Source organism: Scaptodrosophila lebanonensis, unplaced genomic scaffold (assembly GCF_003285725.1).
Source record: "Scaptodrosophila lebanonensis strain 11010-0011.00,11010-0021.00 unplaced genomic scaffold, SlebRS2 tig00000136-arrow-arrow-pilon, whole genome shotgun sequence".
NCBI lineage: Eukaryota > Metazoa > Arthropoda > Insecta > Diptera > Drosophilidae > Scaptodrosophila > Scaptodrosophila lebanonensis.
The window spans coordinates 993,193-1,014,781 of record NW_022060586.1 but is presented as its reverse complement, the minus strand read 5'-3'; the positions used below and the strand labels follow the sequence as shown (position 1 = coordinate 1,014,781).

The window sequence follows — 21,589 nt, the reverse complement described above, 5'->3', positions numbered from 1 at the left end:
TATACCCGACGCTGTTGGCGGCAGCTGCACACGCGTTTCGGCTGGGATTTCGATTTCAGTTTCAGTTTCTTCGGCGACGCTCGCCGGTTCGGTTGCGCTCAGTGCACGGCGAATCGAAACACGCAGATTTCAAAAAAAAGTTTGTTTGTCTGATTGCGCGCGCGAATTTGTATTTATTTTTCTAGTCTTTTTGATGCTTTCACTTCCTTTTCTCTCTGTTCTCGCGTTCATGTGTGCGTTTCATATATGTTTTGTGGATTCTGCGCTCGGCAGCTGTTGTTGTGCTACTCTCAAAGAAACTTCGACAATTGTATGTTATGTTACTATTTTGTTTTGATTTCTGCCCTAAAGAGTCACAACATGAATTAAATCGAACTTGTCACTGGCAGGCAGATAATGCATAGCTTACAAGTAGTTGAGAATACGAGTACAACGACGGTTGCCTGAGGCCACCAATTTTCTTTGCATATTTTTTTCAAGTGTATCCTTAGTTGTTTATTTTCATTTCTTTTAAGGCGTAAAGCCCACAACGAAATCATAATTTAAAGACGCAGGCTGCGCAGCCATATACTATAATCAAAAACCACTCGAAAATCTTTTCAAAATGGTAAGCAACTTTTTTTTTGTACCATGTATAGTATATACACACCAGTATGTATATAAATCAGCAAAAGCAAATCAAGATAATAAGTCATCTAGTCTGGTCACAAACAAGTCCAGTCGCACACATTGTCGAAAAGCATCAGCATCAGCATCAGCATCATCAACAAAAACGCAGCTGAAGATGCCAATGACGATATGTTGTTGATATGTATACGAGTATTTCGTTAAACTTTATACAAACCGCATTAAATCAAATATTGGTGCGAGTCGCCTGGTTGGCTGCCTCACTGGCCGGCGGGTCGCGGCTGCCGAATTGTTTGTTTGAACGTGGGCGTATACGCGACTTGGCGGCAAACAGGTTGCGCATACGCTATGTTGGCCGCGAGCAGGAAACATCAAATGTGTTTCGTTTGTTTTTTCCAAACTGCTCTTTTTGTGTTTGCCTACTTCAAAAATACATACGAGTATGTGTAAAATTCATAAGTAGTGTGTTTGGGCGTGGAATTTCGGAGTGTTACCTACAAAACATAAAACAGCCCACTTTTGGCTATTTATTTTCATTATTTTTTGAGGTGGCTAGCCAAGCAGCACGCACACACTACAGACTCCCCATATGGCCAGTTTCGCCTTATTCGTATTTATGTTAATTGCCGCACTAAAAAACAATGACAACAACGAAAATATAAACTGCTACACAAATTCATAAAGCCAAAGCAAAAGCTGCGAGCCGAGTTTTTGTCAACTAGCAAGTCGTGTGTCTGAGTAGGCGGGTGATGGGTAGGCGGTATCATATGTATTGTCTGATTGCGCGATCAGTGATGGTCAGTTGAACAACTGCGTCGCAACTTTCCCAAAACTGCTCGGGCGTCCAAAAATTTTCACAGCTGGCGAATAGGTGGGTGTCCGTTGCGAGTCGTATATTAGACCATATAGCGAAATTTCACCTGCAAAAGAGACAATATTCTGTCAATGGTTACCCCCTGTATCTAATCAATACTTGATTCGGATAAAAGGAAACTGTGATATTAATTTCTCGAACATAAAATAATTTGAATCAATTAATACTTTGAAATATGGCTAAATATATAGTAATGAAATGTGTAGGGGTTTATTGGTTTAATGAGGAAAATTGGTAGGCACCTTGTTATAGGCACATGACCAGAGAATTCCGAATCATGATGTCGGTCTCTTCGTCTGCCTGCCCGTCTTCCAGTCTTTCTGTCATAGTATTGTATACTATAGTATAGTAAAGTTGTCTGGGTACAGCGTATTCCACTTTCGAGCTTTCTAAACTACAAGTATAAAATTCTCTCCTGTTTTAAAATACAACAAATTATGCCTTCACAGATTCGCAACAACAACTTTCGCAACTTCGCACATTAAATAAATACTATATAAGCGCTATTTTGATTTATACAAATTTGTTTATAATATATTTACCAATGAGCGTGATCAGATGACCAAAAACAGGTTTTACTTAGAACACATTTCGGACGTCTTAAGGTAATCCGTATTAAATCATGTTTTATTTAAAAATAAATATGGAATGCTAGTGTCGGGCGGGCCCAAACCTTAAATACTCTGTATAATTCTACAAAAAACAGGTGCCTCGACTTTGAAATACTCTGTACCTATGCGGAGAATAATTATAGAAATTTAAAAAAATTAACAAAATTGGGAGAAAAAAAAACAATAATCAAAATTGTAATGAGAAAAGTTTTTTGATTGTGTGAAATTCCAAGAATCACAGGAGTTATGGGAAATCAGTGATAGCGGGGAAGTGGGGGTACATCAGAAAAAATGAACTCGATCTGCCTAGGATTTAGCCGAACCTGGATAGCAAGCATGATTATTCTAGCTCTTGTGCTTCCTGAGATCCTTTCCTTCATACAGACGGACAGACAGACATCACTTTATCGACTCGACTTGTCATCTTGATTAAGTATATATGTGTGTAGTTTGTGGGGTCTGCCACACGTCTGTTGAACAATTTTGCGGGCCTGCTTTGCATTCTCCATATTTTTTGGGAGATTGCTTTGGCATTCAATAAATTATATAATTGAGTCAACTTTATTTCTAAATCGTTTTAATGACTCATTTACATATCGTGTGCTTAAATGTTTCACTGGCTTTCCGAGAAATGAAGCGGCATAGGTGGCTAAAAATTTATACCGTTGACGTAGCTATAAAGACATAACAAAATTAAAGTCATTCACTATGTATAACTATTTCCAACTAATGAGAGTGAAACCCTGAGAGTGAAAGAGAATGCGAGAGTGAGAGAATAATGTTGACAGGCAAGTAAATATGGGGACGTGTTGACTGATACACTCAAAAAAAGCTTAAATGAATATCTTTATATTCAATTCAATGCTCTAATATTTCGAATTTAAATCAAATATAAGCAAAGTAATTTTAACTAAAAACATATTCAAATACTGATTTAAATATGAATTATACTCAAAACGAAGTGTTAATCTTTGTCATTAAAGTGTGTCGCAATTTAATGCATGAACCATGTTAAATTTAAGCATGCACCCGCTATATAGTAGTAAATTTTAATATTTAAGTGAAAAATGTAATTGGCAGAAGAAGGCGTGGGGGACCCCACAACTTATATATACTATACTGAGCCACTTCTGTCTACCTTTCTGTCCGTCCGTCCGTACGAACACCTAGACCTCAGAGACTAAAAGATCTAGAGACACCAAATTTTGCAAACAGATGCCTTATGCTTATTATGAGTATATGAAGCCACACGAACTCACATTTTGCGATGCCACACTTTATATTTTCTAAAAGACACTGGTGAAAAAGCGATGGTAAAAATATTTAAATCTTCGTGTAAGTAATTAAATGTACGTATGTTTAGTTTCTTTGAGTGTAGGTTTGATTGATGGATTCATCCATAGGCTCATTGTTTGACCGTTGATTGGAACGGGCTGGTCTAGCAGTTGGCGTGCCTGATGGGTAATAACAATAACAACAATTACAAAAATAGCAGCGGCAAAGCAGCTGCAACAAAAGCAACCTCAAAAAGCTCTCTGGATGATTCATGCGCCCAACATTTGAATTATGAGTACGTGTGTATGGATAAACAAAATATTTTCTATTGCTTTGACTTTTGGATGCTATTGTTGTTGGTATTCACTATTAGATCCAAATTATGTACACATTTGCAAGGCGATTCGCGATCATTGCAAATATTTGATAAAAAAATGCAAATGGAAAATGCAAAGATAAAGCTTCTTTCTAAGCGAATGAAAGAATCAGGCTGAGTCGGAGCAGAACAGCGACGAGCCTCCCACGTCAGTGAACATTTTAGATGTGTAATGGCCCATAAACTAACCAAACATTTAAATTTTCCCGGAATTATGTTAGGCTTGAAGATGAGGTTATATTTAGGTAAATTAATGTATTACATAAATCATGTTCTCTATTTCGATACGAGTAAAAAAATCCATATCGAATGGAACCCAATGGCATTCACTCATTTACTTATCTTCCAACTGATAATATATATTGTTTGTTTGTATAATGCTTTCCAATACGTAAGGGGCTCAAACGCAAATAAATGGGTTCGTTCAATTAATTTAATAAAATTGTCCGAAAAGTTAAAAGACTATAAGTTTGCTTTTCGTTTTTTGGTGTACATAAGTGGTCCCTTTGGATTTGAGCAATGAGGGGAGGTAACATGGCGATCAAAATTTATAATAACTGTTTAGGATGTTTTGAAAATGTACCGAACATTTTAGGAGGGTGACAGTTCTTGGTCAGAGCATCACAATAGCAACTAAGGTACGAATAGGGATCATTGACGATCAAAAGGTGAAAAGAGAAATTCTTTTGTGGTACTGTTTGATCATAGAGGTCCAATCGTAAACCGGAAGTGAACAACTTCTTTCCTGTAAGTCGAACACATTTCTAGATCGAAATACAAAGTTTCTAAACGAAAGAAGGTTATTTTTATACCCAGTACCCCAATGGTAAATGGGTATACCTAGCCTACTGCGATTGTACATGAAACACACAGAATGAAACACACTTGGTATCCAGATTTTCCTAAGTCCAGTTCTGATGCATCCCCACTCCCCCGCTATTAACGATTTTCCATAGCTTTCGGATTTTTTTTTGGAAATTATTACTAAAATCCGACCGTTACATACGGTTAATGCTTTTGTGCTTTCATGTTAGGTTTCATCATAATAAATCAAATGAAAAGGAAATTATAGACATATTAGTTGCCTCGCGAGATCTCCAATGGGATCCCAATCCTTATCGTGACCAATTATATTTGATCTCCCCACCTTGCAAGATCGTAGAACCTGTTCTGGTGTAGTTTTTTTTATAAGCTACTGGCAGGAGAAATCACTTCAGGCAACCTTTTACGTCGTATAAACTTCGTAGTTTCTTCTAGACCCACAAGAAATTACCGGCATCTACGTCTGGAACGCTGTAATTCAATTTTTGCACCCTCCTTTTCGTGTTCTGTGCTCTTATTATAATGACCTATATCATATAATCTCGTCTAACCAATCTCCTAGCACATTAAGCAGGAACATCTCCTTACATTTTACTAGCCAGCATTAAATGCACATACACTAATGCAATACTAATTAGCGGCCTATTTCGGCGACTAAAATACCCTTTTAAGATTAGTACTGTGTTGCTACATTTCTTTAATATTAAATTCTGTCTTTATACCCTGTACCCAAAGGGTAAAAGTATATATATTCTTGATCAGGGTGATATAGCCGAGACGATATAGCCATGTCCGGCTGTTCGTCCGTCCGTTTGTCCGTCCGTCCGTCCGTCTGTCTTTCTGTATGAACGCAAGGATCTCAGAAAGTATAAGAGCTAGAACATCCAAATTTGGTATCTAGATTTCCCTAAATCCGAGAGAGGACGAGTTTGTTTGTTTTTTTTCGGATGCACCCTCCATAACTCCAGAAATTTTTGAAATATCTCAGATTTGGCAAATATCCCCAGTTAGTGATTATGAGTCCAAATGCCATCATTACGATATGTTAATTATGAAGAAAGTTTTAGCCATAAATATACTCTCTGCCCGCAGCTGGTGTTTGTTGCTGCTTCGACTTATTCCTGTAGATACACGCATATAAACACGCATAGACACGATGATGTAAATGTATGCTGTTGAAACTGTACATAAACATGGCTTCACTTTTGTATGTATGTATTGAAAATTTTGTATTTAATTAAATAAATTAATTTAACTTTTTTAAATACTTTTTTTAAGGGCATTTTACGGTCGGGCTTACTGGACTGTAGCGTTTTCTCTTTTTTTTTAATGTTGTACGATTTTTTCTTTGTTGTATGAAATGGCAGTATTATTTACTATTGATTTTCAAATAAATAAATAAATAAACAAAGTGTAATCTATGACCAAGCTCTGCCAGCAGCTGTGTTGTTGTTGTTGCTTTGACTGTACTGCTCACATACACGAACACATAGACACAATATTGAGGTAAATGTAAATGGATTCTATTGAAACTGTAAGACTTTCTGTATCACTAGCAGTTCTTGGCCGCCTTTGCTGGCCTATATAAGTATTTTCTGCTTGCAATTATATATTTATTTACTACTTATATTCTACTTCTCCTTCGACATTGTACTCATTTCCAGATAGGTTTCTTTATGATCCACCAAACAGAAAATTACTTTGGTGTGTAGCGAAAGCTAGGACATATAGTGCAATAAATTCTATGTTCATACTTGTATGTACAAACTTAAGTAAAAATACTTGTATGTGTGATAGCGATAACCAATTTCTAGAATTAAAAGCAGTACAAATTTTCTAATATTTGTATGCGATTGCATAGTTCCAATTTCCCAAAACCGCTTCTTAGTGCTCACATTTATTATTTTGAAAATTGTTTTATGCCAAGGGTTATGTTGAGCTTAGGTTGAGTACACACTCCAAATTTGCATTACAAAATTAACTCCAAGCAGAAACAACAACATCAGATTACCTTTGTTGTAAAAACTTCTTCATATTAGACCTATCATGATGAAACTTAACATTTGGACACATAATCAGTTACTGGATGTAATTACCAAATTTCAGTTCAAAATCCAAGAATTACGGGCGTTTTGAAAAATCACTGATACAACAGATGTTGTTGGTCTTGCTGTTTTGAAATAATTCTGTACTGCACACATTGACGCGCATAAACACGCACAGATACCATTCTTATGTAAATTATGCTGTTGAGACTGTACATAAACATATGTCTCCATATGACCATTTACCTCAATTAGTCCACAATTATCTACATTTGAGTAAGATTGTAGAAAAGCACAAACGGCAGTTATTTAAAACAAGTAAAAAAGCTAAAGGGGGGAGGGAGGGAAATTCCAAAACATTTTCTGCGTATTCACACAAAGCATCTTGGACTAAAATGTGGTGTTCCTAGGTCTTATGGTCTCCGAGATATAGGCGATTATACGAATGGAAAATCGAGAAAACCCCCATAGGGGGGAAGTGGGGGGAATCAAAAAAATAAAACAAACTCGTATAGAATACACACATAAGGCATCTTTGTGCAAAATTTGGTATCTCCATCTCTTATAGTCTCTGAGATCCAGGTGTTCATACGGACGAACAGACGGACAGACAGACAGACAGGGCTAGATCGACTCGTCTTGTCACGCTGATCAAGACTATATATACTTTGTGGGGTCTGCCACGCCTCCTTCTGCCTGTTACATTTTTCAGCTCCCGCAAACCTAATATACTCTTGTACATTTCATGTACAGAGTATAAAAACTAAGCCCAAATATGTCTGTGTGTGCTTGTTTTCTCTCATAAACTGAGTATCTTAGTTCTATGCAATCGTGCATAGTCCAGATTTTCTAAGACTTCGAGATTTGCGGCTATTTTCCGATTGAAAACTTGAGAATAATCGTGCTACAGTTACTAAAAAAAACCGCCTTAAGTGGCGGTTGTAAATTTTATTTTTTCGATTTTACGACATAGATAATTTTTATATTTTGTGCGCTCCTAGATGTTACACCTTTGGGCACACGGTATAAGTGACAAGTTTAATCATTTTTAAAAGTAATAACACTTACCCTTGAGTACGACTATTTAAAACACAACCACCTCAAGCAATTAGTAGATTGAAAAATTGTTTCTTGTTTTCTCTACATTATTTAATACGATTAAATTAATTTATAATAAATACTGGCTCGAATATTATTTCATAATGGGCCATTTGCGATCATAGCTGAAGAAAGCTCCTTGTACCGAAATTAAATTAATGGATATCTGTGATATGCAAGTTTTAAATTTCTAAATTGCTACGTACATATGCTAATGGGGTTTCCGTAGTTCAAGCCACTAGCCCGTGCTAATTAAAAGCACCGACGAGGAAGAAAAGTCGAGTGGGCTCAACTCATAAATACCCTGTATTCACTCCCTCAAAAAGAACACATTTACATCAATATTGTGTCTATTGTGACTATGTGTTCGCGTATGTGTGCAGTACAGAGTTAGGTCAAAGCAACAACAACAGCTTCTGGCAGAGCTTGGGCCGAGATTACACTTATTGCTAAGACTTTATTTTCTATGATGCAACTTAACATGACACATAAGCACTAACTAAATCCAAGTAGAGAACTTGAGTAAAGGATTATGGAATATCATTACAAGCGGGGGAAGTGCATCTGAAAAAAACTGGACTTTTTCTTTCTCTATCCTTTTTGAGATCCTTGTGTTCATACGCAAATTTCTATATCAACTACATCAATTTCTATATCGTCGACATGTCGTGTACACTTCTGTGCCCTTCGTGTACAGGGTATAAAAATAACCCAACAACTCAACTTTTAAATTCCGGTCATTTTGTAGCTAATACTTATTATTAAGTGCTTGAGTTTTGTTCAACTTATTATGAATTTTCTTTCTAAGGGTATTAGCCAAATAGAATGATCTAATTAGCTATTAATTATTGACTGATATCAATATTGATAGAACACGTATTTATTTTGTCAATGTGAACTTGACATTCTCAATTATCCATGTTCGTTTTTATTAATATTTAATGACATACAGGCATACATACATCACGATAAAGGCCGAGAAGAAATATTTATTTCAGTCTACCTTCGCTGTACAACAAAAAAAAGGAAAATGTAATATAGCTAAATAAATAAATAAATAAAATTAACAGTTGAAAAATTTACCTTCGGCGGGACCAAAGCCACGTCAGCTGTACTTATATTATTGGCCAACTTAACAAGAAAATTTGGTCTAGACATGCCCGTCTGTCTGTCCGTCCGTCCGGGTGTCCAGGATAGGACGGCAAGCTTGTGATTTTTCAATGCACCTTCCCTTCCGCAAACGCTTTTGGTTAGAAGTACACTTTTGCGGAAATTATACATACTTTATGCCGAAAACTACAATTTCAGAATTTGGCATGCAGGCTCATCTACTCGTACATCTATAATAAGTAGATCAGTTTTAAGTTTCTTTTGGATGCGCCTTCCACCCAGTAGGGCTCTTTTTAAACACCTGTAACTCTTTCAAATTTCCATTTCAAATTTCGCATCTCATTCTTTTAGAGCCTAATCACCTGATACGACAAGTTTTATCCTAATAGCCTAATCGTTAGGGTTCATTTATGGCTATAAATTAAAAATGTGCCTATGCTGTGTATTTTTATACCTTTCACCTTTCGGGTAATGGGTATATTAGGTTTGTCTGATTTACTTGTATGTAACAGGCAGAAGAAGGCCGGAGATGCTTTCTTCTTCTCTCCATAATGTATACAAGTTTTTATAGGCATATATGTATGCATATATGAAGCGGTAAATTGATCTAGAGATGTCCGCCTGTACGTCGGTCTGGTTGATCGCCTGGATTTCGGAACCCACGTTGATCAAAGAAAACTGTTCTAGTCCCTAGGCAACACGAGTTTATTTTAATTTTGGATTTTTCCTCATCTTCCTGCCTTTCGTCAATATTGTCTTATTCTAATTGTACAATTCAAAAATCAAACTTTGCATACGTAACTAATATGTTTGTAAATGTATACCTCTGCGAAGCCTAAGAAAAGTTATTAGCGAATCTTGTACTTGTATATAAGTACATAGTATACGGCACGTTGTTTTTATTTCTTGATGTACAGACTTGCTCGACTGTAACATTCTATTTTGTAAATTTAAGTGATAACAATTTTGAAAAATAAAATTGTTTTGGAAATTCAATTTCAATTAATTATTGAAGCGAGCACAGGGTAGATAGGAGTCGTGCTTACACAACTCTAGAATTTGTCTCGTTTTTCTCCAAAATGTTTGCTGCTTCCCTTGCTTCTGTTGTTGTTGTTGTTGTAGTTTTGTATGAATGCTTATCCAAACAACTCGTGTACATATGTATGTACAAGTATGTATGTATGTAGGTCTGCATGCTTGTACTACTACTCGTATGTACTTAAAATTCGTGTGTGTTTGTTTAATTCAATTCTAAGTTTAGCGATGATCTAAGTGAGACGCCGCTTCTTTGTGTGCGAAGGCGCCTCTTAATATACATACATAAGTATATATATACATATAAATATATACATAGGTATATGCATATGCATATACAAATATGTACATAGGTATATGTACAATTTCTAGCGTTAGCGTTTAAATAAGCAATTGTAACAAAACAGCAGCAGGCTAATAAGTAGTCGAAACAATTGCCAGCACATAAAATTAGTGTGCTTTTTTTTGGAAAAATTAATTTAAAAACGCCGACGCAGATGCCGACGTCAACGTTGACGCAGTGAGACCGCCGGCCGTCAGCCACCGATGCCACCGAAGCTGCCGCGTCATGCGGAAGGCTTTCGGGCAGGGGTAAATAAATAGTTGGAGCTGAGTGTGAACATCTGATATTTTATGCAGTGCTGCTTTTTTATGGGTACCCTTTTATAGCCTACACTAGTGGTAAATATATATATTATTGATCGATATGACAAGATGAGTCGATATAGCCATGTCCGTCTATTCGTCTGTATAAGCGCAAGGATCTCAGAAAGTACATATAAGAGCAAGAAAAGTTAAATTTTCTAAGCTCTGTCAACCGCTGTTGTTGTTGTTAATGCCTCGGCTTTTCTCTATACTGCACTCGTAGACACAAATAGGCACAATTCCGATGGAAATGTGCAGACAAACACCCCTCAAGTGAGTTCGAATCCCGAAGAAGGTATAACTGATTATAACATTTATTATAATTAGTCTGCACATAAGTAGAGAGTATTTCAAAGTATTCCTACTTATTTTGTTTAAAAGCGTACAACTCTGATGGTGGTTATTAAATGACAGTGGATGATTGCCGAATTTTAAAATGCGGTTGAGAAAGGTAATTACTTGTTTTATTTTGAAATGCTCTTTTTAAAATTTACGAGGCAAATTTTTCAATTTTGACCAGCTGGTCGACAATTTTAACACAATTGTTGGTTCTGAATATATTTTAGGTCATTTCTTTGTTTGCCTTTATTGGCATGATGTGAGTTTTGAAACAATTCCTAAAACGCTTGCAATATCAACGATAAACCAACTCAAGATCATGTCAATATTCGCATTAGTATTAGCTTAAAAAAAATAGTCACGTCAGCCGATTTGTGAAAACAACTGATTGTGCTTAGTTGTATAAAACGCCTATATGTACTTGCGATACTTGTGATTTTGCGCTGCTGAATAGTTTATTTACAATATTTATGTTCTTTGTTTTTGTGGTTTGGCATCTGAATTGCATTACGTAAATTGTTACTGTATAGTAGATGGCAAAGTAATAGGTTGCTGCCAGTGCTGTTGCTATATTTGCTTTGCGGTTTATGAACTTGACGAAGTAGCTTACATTTAAATACGCGTATATACATATACATACTTGTATGTTCGAGTACACTCAAAATAAAATTGCATAGTTCCAACGAATGTTTTCATATTCAATTCAATGTTCAAATACTTCGTAATTAAATCAAATATAAGCAACATCAATTTATATAAAAACATCTTCAATTACTGAAGAGGAGAAGCTAAAGTCGGTTGTCCCGACTTTGAAATACTCTGTAATGATAAATAATATTCAGAGCAAAGTGTAAGTCTTTGTTATTAAAGTGTTCTATACTCAATCTAATGTTGAACCATGATAATAATTCCATAGTTAATTTCAAAATTGTACTCAACTTTGTTTTGAAGTTTTTTGTGTGAATTTAAATACACTGGAAATATATTACATTTCAATATTACTATATTAATAAGTTCATTCGAATATTTTCTAATGTCAAATATGCCCATTAGCTAGAATTCGCAGATCGATTTCCAGCGGCTGTAAGCACTTGACATTGCATGTTTTTGGTCATGAAGCATGTGGAAAGTGTATTGAATCAGTTATTCTTTAATTCTTTGTGTCAATATTGGTGTAAGCCATAAATAGTGGGAAACGTCAAGATTTATAAAAACAAACAAGAAAGGAATGCTAAAGTCGAGCAGGCTCAACTCTTAAATACCCTATACCACCCCACAAAAAAGTAATTAAATTAATTAATTACATGCACATAAGCACGCATAGACCTATTCTTAAAATTAAATTGAAACCTATTAAATACAATTTTATTTATTTATTTAATTTTTATTATACTGTATACTGTATTTGTTTATAAAAAATTTTGTATTTCTGTAAAATTCCTTGGTTTTGCTTTATTTCACAGTCGGAGCCAGAATCGATCTGTCACAAATGCAACGAGGCCATAGAGCAGCGTATTATCACAGCGCTCGGAAAGACCTGGCACCCGGAGCATTTCGCCTGTAAGGACTGCCAACGACCCATCAAGGAGTCCACCTTTAACATACAAAATGGCGAGCCGGTCTGTTCCGACTGTTTTGTAAACTATTCGGATACTTGCTTTGGTTGTAAGCAGCCCATCTTGGAGGTGAGTGGGATTACATATTCTAAGGTAGCTGATTGGTCGCCAGATGCGCAATTCTTTTAAAACTCGCCGCCTACATGCATATTCATATACATACATATACATACAAGTATGTGCATATGTTCATACTCACATACGAGTATGTACAACGTTCTATAATGACATTTTCAAAGATGAGTCACTGTTTTGTTTTCGTCGCCGAGACGACGTTGTCGTTGCTGTTGCAATTGAAGAAAATCAAAATATATATACATATGTATGTATGTATGTACATGTGTACGAGTACGTACATTTGTATGAGCGTCTGTGCTATTGTGTAGTACACACTAAATGCCTCTATCGCGTAAAAAGTAAATATCGTAAGTGTGCACCATGTGTGAAAGATGTTATCTGAGAAAACCAGAACCAAGCAGTCGGGAAACTTAGGCGAGGCTAACGAGTGGGCGTGCTACAAGTATTTGGCTTGCTGTAGAAATTAAAGTCAAGCCAATCCAACAACAAATAGCAGGCAATGTGTTCATCAACAGCATCGTAGTAATAGGCACAAAATATATGATGATCGCTGCCATTAATGTTGATGAGTTGTCGTCGTTATTGTTGATCAACCGGCGATGTGTGCTGTTGTCAACATTTGTATGCAGTGTGGCACAAGGTCACCTCTAACACACCCACTCGTATGGGTTAAACATCGATATGGATACTTGAGTCTATCCTAAGCGAATCGAACGTCAATTGAATTTTCATTAGCTCTTAAAAGTATGCTACATATACTTATACTGCTACCTCTTCCTCTTCCTCTGCCCACAGCGCACGATCAAAGCCATGGAGCAGTCGTGGCACGAGAACTGCTTCGTCTGCGGGGGTCCTTGCAAGAAACCACTGGTAGGCACCTCCTTCTACGAGCGCGATGGCCGGCCCTATTGTCGCATCGACTTCGAGCAGCTCTTTGCCGCCCGCTGCGCTGGCTGTGCTCAGCCTATCACGGAGAATGCTATTGTGGCGCTGAATGCCAAGTGGCATCGCGACTGCTTCAAATGCAAGGTGAGAGGAATACTTGTTTAGTTCCATTTTTTCGATTGCGATCAATGGCAAAGTGTTGAAACAGGAATCTTGCCAATTCTGAAACATTTACCTAGTAATTTCATACTTTAGTGGATTACATCAGGTATAGTTTTTATGTGTAGCATATACAAAAAGGTGCTGTCGCTAATTTGGCAGATCTTCAGTTTTAGCTGGCATATTGCACTCGAAGGCCAATTAAATACTATTCAATTGGATTCCTCTTTTTGGATATTTCATATTTTCCCCCTAAAAGTAGGCATCAATAGTAAATCCGAAACACAAGCATATGTGTTTCTCATTTTATCTGAAGTACTATAATTGCTTTTCTGAAGAAGGATCCAAAGGATCTCCCCACAAGATCCCTTGTATAAAATATATAATATATATCATAAAATATAATTTCATTCATCATGTAAATCATTGTAAATATTGTATATACATAGATGTAAGTGCGTCCTATAGATGCTTACTATAGACAACTTTTGTATTCCCTAACTCTCAACTAGCTTAAGCTGCCATATTGGTAGTAGAAAACTAGTTTAATAAATTGTATATATGTAAATATAATAGACAGATAAAAAAATTGCTTTTCAACTAGCTTAAGCTGCCATATTGGTAGCAGAATACTGGTTAAAGAAATTATATATACATTTAAAAGAACAAGTAATTGAGAATATTTAAGAACAATTATAAAATGCACTTCGGGCGACTTAAAACAGTTGTAATTACAATTATGTGTACCAATGAATTTACAGTCATCAATCAAAAACAAGTGAGAATACTACCCAATATCCAAACAACTTACGCACCTATAAGCAAAAAGAAGGAGAAGAAGAGCAAAGTAATCGAATGAAATTGTTTCGTTAATCACATTTCTCAAAATCAAGCGATTTGGATGACATTTAAGATAATAATAGAGAGTTATTTGTTCATATAGTATGTGTCCAATATTCCGTTGAAGTGCCTTTGGAACTGTAGGCAGTATTGGCGCAATTCTGTAGCATATTCGCCTTTATCGTCGTAAATATTTCAAAGGCTTGCATTAAAATGATTTCATTTTTTCACAATACGCTAAGTTGTGATTAACTTTTACGCCGTGTACTCAAAGGGCGTATAGTATACTAGTTTAGTGTATATATATAGAAGTTGGAAGCGCGGTACACCCAGCCATTTGTATGTAGTCTTAAGTATAAAGCAACAAGTAAAAATAACCATATCTATCTGTTTCTCGGGAAGTAGTATAAAAGCTCGAATAATCGATATACATATATGTACATATATAAGAATGTTGATACTTATTGGAAACCACTAATACATACAGGACGGTGGATCCCCAAAAAACACGGAATATTGAAAAAGTCAATACGAGAGTTATTCTGAAATAAAAATCAAGAAAAATCAAGAGAATCTAGATACCAAATTTGGTTTTTCTAGCTCTTATACTTTCTGAGATCCTTGCGTTCATACAGACGGACGGACAGACAGACAGGCGGACACGGCTATATCGACTCAGCTTGTTGCCCTGATCAAGAACATGTAGAATAAGCAAACACTTTTTGAAGTTGGTGGAAGGTTCTTATTAATTAACTTGAACGTTCCATTCGTCTTGTTATAACAAGTTTAGAAAATGGTTCTGACTGAAACTATGTGTATTAAGGATAAGTTATTACTGATTATCATTTCATTGATGTATCTATTTATTGTGTTTTCCAGAAATGTGCGAGTCCTATAACTGCAAGCACCTTTGCCGTAGAGGATAACAAGCCACTGTGCACAGCCTGCTCGGGTTAAGCAGACTGAGGTTGCTCGACACATACACACAAACACATACATTCAATATACACGCAATAAGCTATATACTTATTATACATATGATATTCTATATTATTATGGTATTTGTAGTATTGCAATTGTTAACCAAGATGGTGGAAAAATCTCGAAAATCGAAACACAACACAAAAGTCCAGCACAGAGAAGAAAGTAAATGGCGAATGGATGAACCCCGCATGTCCCCCAATGCATATCTCCAGTCCTCCACGCCGATCAAAAATAGCGATATTTGTATTTCGAAATGCTGCATTATATTTACAAGCACATACAGACAGACCAGTGGCTGTGCAGTCGTGACGGGCTGTGAAAATATTTCGGATATTTGCCAACTCTGAAGAGGCATCCACAGTGGGAACACCTGTCCGCTGGTGCACAATCCGACCCATCGCAATGCAACATTCGGTGATATGCCATTGTGCCTGTGTATGTTAATATAATTTTAAATATACTATACATATGAATGTAAATGTATTTAATTTATATGCACTTTGTAAGAATACGTGTGTATCGCACGCGCACGCCTTATACATACATACCTCTCTCTTTTTAAAATGCATGTACTTCTATGAATAACTTTAAAGCTGAATTATTACAATAAAATATTTCAAATATTGAATAAGAACAAAAGTACATACATCTGTACCTCCTAAATGCTAAAACATGGATCGCACACTTTTGTGTTATTTTTGGGCTTTTTCGGTTCCAGACATGCTGATATTAAGAACGGTGAGTTTATATTATATTCGTTGAAAAAAGTGCTTTTACAAAAGAACCTTTTACAAGCGGGATTTCTTGACCGTGGACAAATCCGCAGCTCGTGTTGCCTGGATATTAGGAAAATAAATGAAATAGGTTAGGTTAGGCCGGTAGTCTCAGTAAATAATAATTATTATTGGCGGGTGTTGAGGATCAGTTGGGAGAACGGTTTATTGATCCGTTGGTACACATTGTAAACATTGTGTTGCCTCCCGGATGACGTTATCGTGTCCTGTTGTAACAAACATATATTTATTTATCCGGATCGAACGAGAGCAAAAGCTAGCAAGATCCAGTAGTTGGCAGGAGATTCGTTGTCAGTAGATTTTTTCCCACTTCCAAGCAGGACGTCATTAATGAACACAATCAAATCAAAAAAACAATGTTGAAAAAATAAAACTGTATTTAACTTTTCAAAAAATGTAGGGATATTATGCCTGCCTTCATGGCGGTACTGAACGAACTGCCCCGATCGTACCACGAGGGACTGCCAACTTAATTTTTAACAATGAAAAAACTGACAACTTATTTTATTTCAAAATAGTAAGGAATTCGTTTTCATAACACATTGTATGCGCGTTTTTGCAGTCGGCAATGTTTCCCACTCCTGAGCTGCTTTTATCCAAGTTGTGTGTTACCATCTAGTACCTTTCTCCATCTTAAAGCCTTCAGCCACCCCAAGCTCCGTAGCTGTGTGACCGCTGGTGACACGCCTACATTCCAGCCCCTGTGTTTATATTAGGGAAATCACCTCTAGCGTCTTATGCGTGCCACCACGCTTCTAACACACCTCTAGCCATGGCCTTGACCATCAGAGTGCACGATACCCAAATTACGAGTGACGCTAGGTGAATGATGGTGACACTAGGTACTGCCCGTTTCGTCCGAGGCAAATACAATGTCTATTGCCCAGCAGGCAGCGCCAAGGAGAGTTCCGTTTTTCGCCAATGAAATAAAAATTAATTGCATTTCTTTCTATACCTTCTTTATTCCATTATCAATATTTGTCAAAAATTACAAGTCCAGTATTAAATATCGAAAAATTTGTATGCCTAAGTAATGTACAACTTTATAATTTTAAATACAATTTGGTAAAACTTTTTTCCATTTAAGAGAGAGAGGAGCGTGTTCGAAAGAAGAATCCTAGTTTTCTAATCCAAAAATTTTTAATATTAAGGAGTATTTTTTTTGGAAAGGAAACGTTAGAAATAGTTGGGTTAGAGAAGGTAGAAAAGCGCAGCCCGAAACTATTTCCCATTCAGAGGGATATACATACAAGCATAACTCGAAATTCGCTTGGATTGTTGTGACTAGACTAGACTAGTCGGAGCTGTCTGATTGCGAATTGTTTGTTGACGAACTGTCATCTTTTTTCTGGGATTAGAAACATTTATTGATTAGAAAATATGGTCAGATTCACTCACATTATGCTGTAATATTCCGCCCAGAGATCTCACAATGGGCTCAATCACCTGCACAACTTGGGACTGAGTGACCTGCTGTAGTGCCTCAAAAAGAGCCTGATTAACCACGTTCTCTTTCCCATTTGGTAGATTTAAATTTGCAACAAGCCTAGAGATGCATTGGTTGGGATCGCTAATGGTTCCATTGTAGCAACGAGGGGAGGGACTTGGGGCCACTGTACGTCTAAGTGTATTAGCTAGAGCTTGGTGGCAGTCATGTTGATAGGGAGTCGGGAACACATTGGGAGTTGGCGACAAAAGCGGACTCTGTTCGCTCAGCTCGCTGCTTTGATCATCTCGACATTCCACGCATTCAATGTGTGTTTTGATAACTGTCGGTGACCTCGGCAGCTCGACATCCGAGGCCTTCTCCAAGCATATGCCAGGCAGAACGGGGCGTCGAATTTGAAGTCGACGCAAGCGTTCTCTGACGACGCCCTGCCCCTTTGTAATGGTGGTGCTCTTCTTGGTGGCACTCCTATCTTTGGTGCCGCTCCTTTCTTTGGTGACAGGTTTTTCCTTCCGCACCAAACGCGGCTCGTAAAGCTGCAAGTCATTGAAGCACATCTTCAGATCATAGCGATTGTGACTGTGAGATTTCTGCTGATGGTCATGGGGTTGCTTAGAATGCTTTTCTGCCTGTATGCGTTGATAGACTTCTCTAGCCAGCTGGAACCGCTCTTCTTGCATGTCCTCAATGAATGTGAGGAACTTGGTGCAGCGTTGCAGAAGACAGTCAACGATCACATCTTGGCGATCAAACAAGTTTTTGGTTAGGCAAACATTCGTTAACGCGTAGAGCATTTCGATCAGAGCACTTAGCTTCTGCGGCACCTTGTCCAGCAAAAAGAAACGCAGTTGGCGCATATAGGTCATAATGGACTGATGCATCAGGTTGTAAATATTGAGCACGCGCTGACAGGCGTCATTGGAATTTGCGCTGGTGAAGGCAGAATCGGACATATACCGCACATCATCGATCATGCCTTTAAGTGGATACAGAAAGTTACGGGAAAAGCGCACGCAGAACTCGAAAGCGTTTCGCTGGCGACGCGCTCTCTCATGAGTAGTGTACTCTGGCTGTGCCAATTGGATCAGACTGTTCTGCAGGCGGTCCAGGGCGGCAATGATGCGCTCCTGCATAGTCGACATTTTATGATAAATACAGATTTTTTCGTATTTAAGGTCCTCTAAGGATCTGGTGCAGTAAAGATTGCGTGGCTTGCGACGCCTCAACGGCGATGGTGGGGGCGATTCCTGTGGAAGTGATGGAGGTTCGCTGCATTTTTCTCGTCCACCTGGCTGCCGGACCAAGCCGACGTTAACGCTGCCTTCTGGTGCATCACCACTGGCTTTGCTCTTGGCTACTTTACGATCAACATGTTGGGGCCTATACGAAGGTATAACCACATGGAGCTGTGTTCTTTGTGGTTTGGGCTTGTTGCTGTTCCACGCAGGTGTTGAAGACCTATCTGTCTTCCGCCCTTTACTGGCCTTGGCCTTGTTTTTGGTTGACTTCAAGTTACGCGTAGTCGGCGTTGGAGAAGGCGGTGCCGGGGTCTGTAGCTTAGGGATGTACATATTGTCCTCGTCGCTGCTGAAAGCTGCATTTTTTTCACCCAATTGATGCTCCTTTTGCGGCTTTAGCGCTTGATTAGATAACGATTCCTGTGAAGCAAACGTCGCGTGCAACTGGGGCAGCTGCTTCAGATGGCAACGGACTCGCTCTTCGAATCGCGATGAATAGCGCATAGGTTGCATGCTGCGTAGAAGGCTCAGACGATGGGGTTTATGCTGAAGTGGTAGAAAAGGGAAGCGTTATATGTATGTTACCTATATGTAGCTAATATGTTAGCTAATACCCTGTAGCCAAACACACTTCCGGCGCTGAGTTTTATACGCAAATGGCAGAGGCAGTTTGTGGGCTTGTACTGGAGTAGCATGGTTTCGCTAATAACTTTTTTGAAATTTGATGTAAAGGTGGCGAATCAAGGGCAGTATTTACAAAAGTGTGTAGCGGGGGAAAATGGGGTGAAATAACAAAAAATAAGCTATACTCTTGTAGCCCCTAGTCCCTTGACTGGGAGAGTACATTTCAAATTCGGTTACTGTGCGCTCGGCTGTTTCCGAAACGCAGGCGTTCATCTAGAAAAAGGCGAAAAGCAATTCGGTGTAATGGATGTGACCAATTAAAAGTTATAAATTTGGTGGGTGGCTACGAGCAATGAGGGGGGCTGCACCCCCATTTGATTCTAAGGAGAACTTCGCCATTCTAAAAAGATTATCGAATTTAAGTTGCCTCTTTCGTCATTCAAAACGCTCTTGGCGGCTGATCCCCACACTTCACATATTTTTATACTAACCAGTTTAAACAATTTTAGCTTCATTCAACGTTCGCCTCTCACTTACCTCTAGCTCCACAAAGCAAGCACCAATATTGTCTTCTTGTTCAGGTTCGCTATCTAGCTTCATGGGGCGTGGTCCACAGCAACGGAGATAGCCCGGACGCTGTGTATACTCATGCTCCAGATCGCTGTCCTCCAGAAAGAATGGTGCAATAGGTTCCGGCTCGACGCTACCATGGCACTCCATGAACTCATAAGCAGCCCTGGGTGTGGGGTTCTGTGCCTTACAAACATTTACTTGAATGGCTTGCGACATGACTGAGGGATGCATAATCTCTGCCCATTTTGCCTCCGGCTGAGGATATTCTTCGTAAGACATATGTTTCAAATTGTCAGCGTCTCCCTGCTTATTGGATTTGCAAGATTTCAGTTTACGGGTGCCTCCTTTAAGGCGCTCCGGCGTTTTAATAAGTGCGGGCAATTGCACTCTTGGTGGTGATATAGTCACTGGGCGGTATTTATTTGGAATCTGGCGTAGCTTTTTTTTGTTTGGTGACTTAGGCTTGCTGAAGACTGGCATCTCTATCGACATTGACTGGGGACCTTGACCCATGTCCTCCAGTTCTTTGCACACCTCACGGTGCAGCGCCTCAACGCGCTCATAAGGCAGCACTGAGTGCGATTGTACATGACTGTACTTGTGACATGCACGAGACTTTTTCTGTCTGAATTGCCGCTTGGGGCTTGCCCCGCCACAAAGACGATCCCCTTGGTTTGTGTTGAGCCCAATGCTGATGTTAGTTGTGTTACAATTGGAGCTATCAGCATCGGTGGCCCCTAGTTCATGCATTGCTTTGTTGCATGATTCCTCAATTCCAGTGCCAGTTGCCTCTTCTAATCCGTAAGATTCCTGTGAACTTAAGTCGTCTAAATCCATTAGTGTCCAGCTCAGCCGGGACACCTGTGTCTCGACATCACGATCGCTCGAGGTCACCTTGCATGTGACATCATGACCATTGTCGCGCATTTTGCAGAAGCGCGGCATGCTGCCTTTGGACTGCTTTCCCCTCATTTCGGCCAGCTCTGCTCCTCTTTGCTCTTTGTACTTCTCGATGGCGCGTGAGATGTTTCCTCGTGCGGAGAACTGTCGAATGCATTGCTCATTCACTCCCGCACCATCCACTCTCTGCAGTACGTTAAAAAACTTACCCGAAACTCAAAGTTTCCCCCAAGATGCGGCACGTGCGGCCTGTCGTCTTCATAGGATACGCCATATAGATCTTTGCTCGTGAGATTGAACATTTCGCGGCTCAAAACTGTCGGGTTTTCAAGAGTATACTGTACTTTCTGCGCTCTGCTAAATTATTAAATGTGGAGTCGAATGAAGAGTGAAATGGTTCGCTTAATGAGAAAAATGGGGGGAAAGTGTATACCAAAATGAATTTAGTTGTCGCACCAAAAAAAAAGAAGATAGTTAAAAGAATTTGTTTTCCAGTTTTTTCTCTCCCTTTTTCTTCCCGTCTTATATATGTACATAGATCGAAACGACGTTCAACGCAAAGCTTCATCTAAAATTGAAGTAGTACTAGTAGTA

The 21,589-nt window shown here is 38.4% G+C and overlaps 2 protein-coding genes across 4 annotated transcripts; one reads left to right on the top strand and one right to left on the bottom strand.

Annotated features, from left to right (window-relative positions):
- The first annotated feature begins 74 nt into the window (after window positions 1–74).
- Window positions 75–16,061, top strand: LOC115629213 (transforming growth factor beta-1-induced transcript 1 protein). 3 transcript variants are annotated; one of them, XM_030525616.1, is made up of 5 exons: window positions 75–139; window positions 516–607; window positions 12,321–12,542; window positions 13,347–13,580; window positions 15,315–16,061. In XM_030525616.1, the coding sequence occupies exons 2-5, from the start codon at window positions 605–607 to the stop codon at window positions 15,390–15,392; spliced, it is 537 nt and encodes a 178-aa protein (XP_030381476.1). In that variant the 5' UTR covers window positions 75–139; window positions 516–604; the 3' UTR covers window positions 15,393–16,061. The 3 variants fall into 3 exon arrangements, with proteins under 3 accessions (XP_030381476.1, XP_030381474.1, XP_030381475.1); XM_030525614.1 differs by having other exon boundaries at window positions 92–233; XM_030525615.1 differs by lacking the exon at window positions 75–139 and adding an exon at window positions 144–233 and having other exon boundaries at window positions 524–607.
- Window positions 16,062–17,155: 1,094 nt separating this feature from the next.
- On the bottom strand, window positions 17,156–21,522 carry LOC115629122. Its single transcript, XM_030525459.1, has 4 exons — window positions 21,205–21,522; window positions 20,060–21,139; window positions 17,612–19,444; window positions 17,156–17,561 (listed from the first exon to the last, which is right to left on the bottom strand). The coding sequence occupies exons 1-4, from the start codon at window positions 21,295–21,297 to the stop codon at window positions 17,508–17,510; spliced, it is 3,060 nt and encodes a 1,019-aa protein (XP_030381319.1). The 5' UTR covers window positions 21,298–21,522; the 3' UTR covers window positions 17,156–17,507.
- Between the last annotated feature and the right edge of the window lie 67 nt (window positions 21,523–21,589).

Excerpts from the sequence above, each read along its gene's own strand:
- LOC115629213 (XM_030525616.1), top strand. Across the intron at positions 12,543-13,346 it reads GTAAGCAGCCCATCTTGGAG|CGCACGATCAAAGCCATGGA; the intron begins GTGAGTGGGATT and ends CTCTGCCCACAG. Across the intron at positions 13,581-15,314 it reads GCGACTGCTTCAAATGCAAG|AAATGTGCGAGTCCTATAAC; the intron begins GTGAGAGGAATA and ends TGTGTTTTCCAG.
- LOC115629122 (XM_030525459.1), bottom strand. The coding sequence starts at position 21,297 with ATGTTCAATCTCACGAGCAAAGATCTATATGGCGTATCCTATGAAGAC. Across the intron at positions 19,445-20,059 it reads CTTGCTTTGTGGAGCTAGAG|CATAAACCCCATCGTCTGAG; the intron begins GTAAGTGAGAGG and ends CTACCACTTCAG. Across the intron at positions 17,562-17,611 it reads GCGGAATATTACAGCATAAT|AAAAAAGATGACAGTTCGTC; the intron begins GTGAGTGAATCT and ends TTCTAATCCCAG.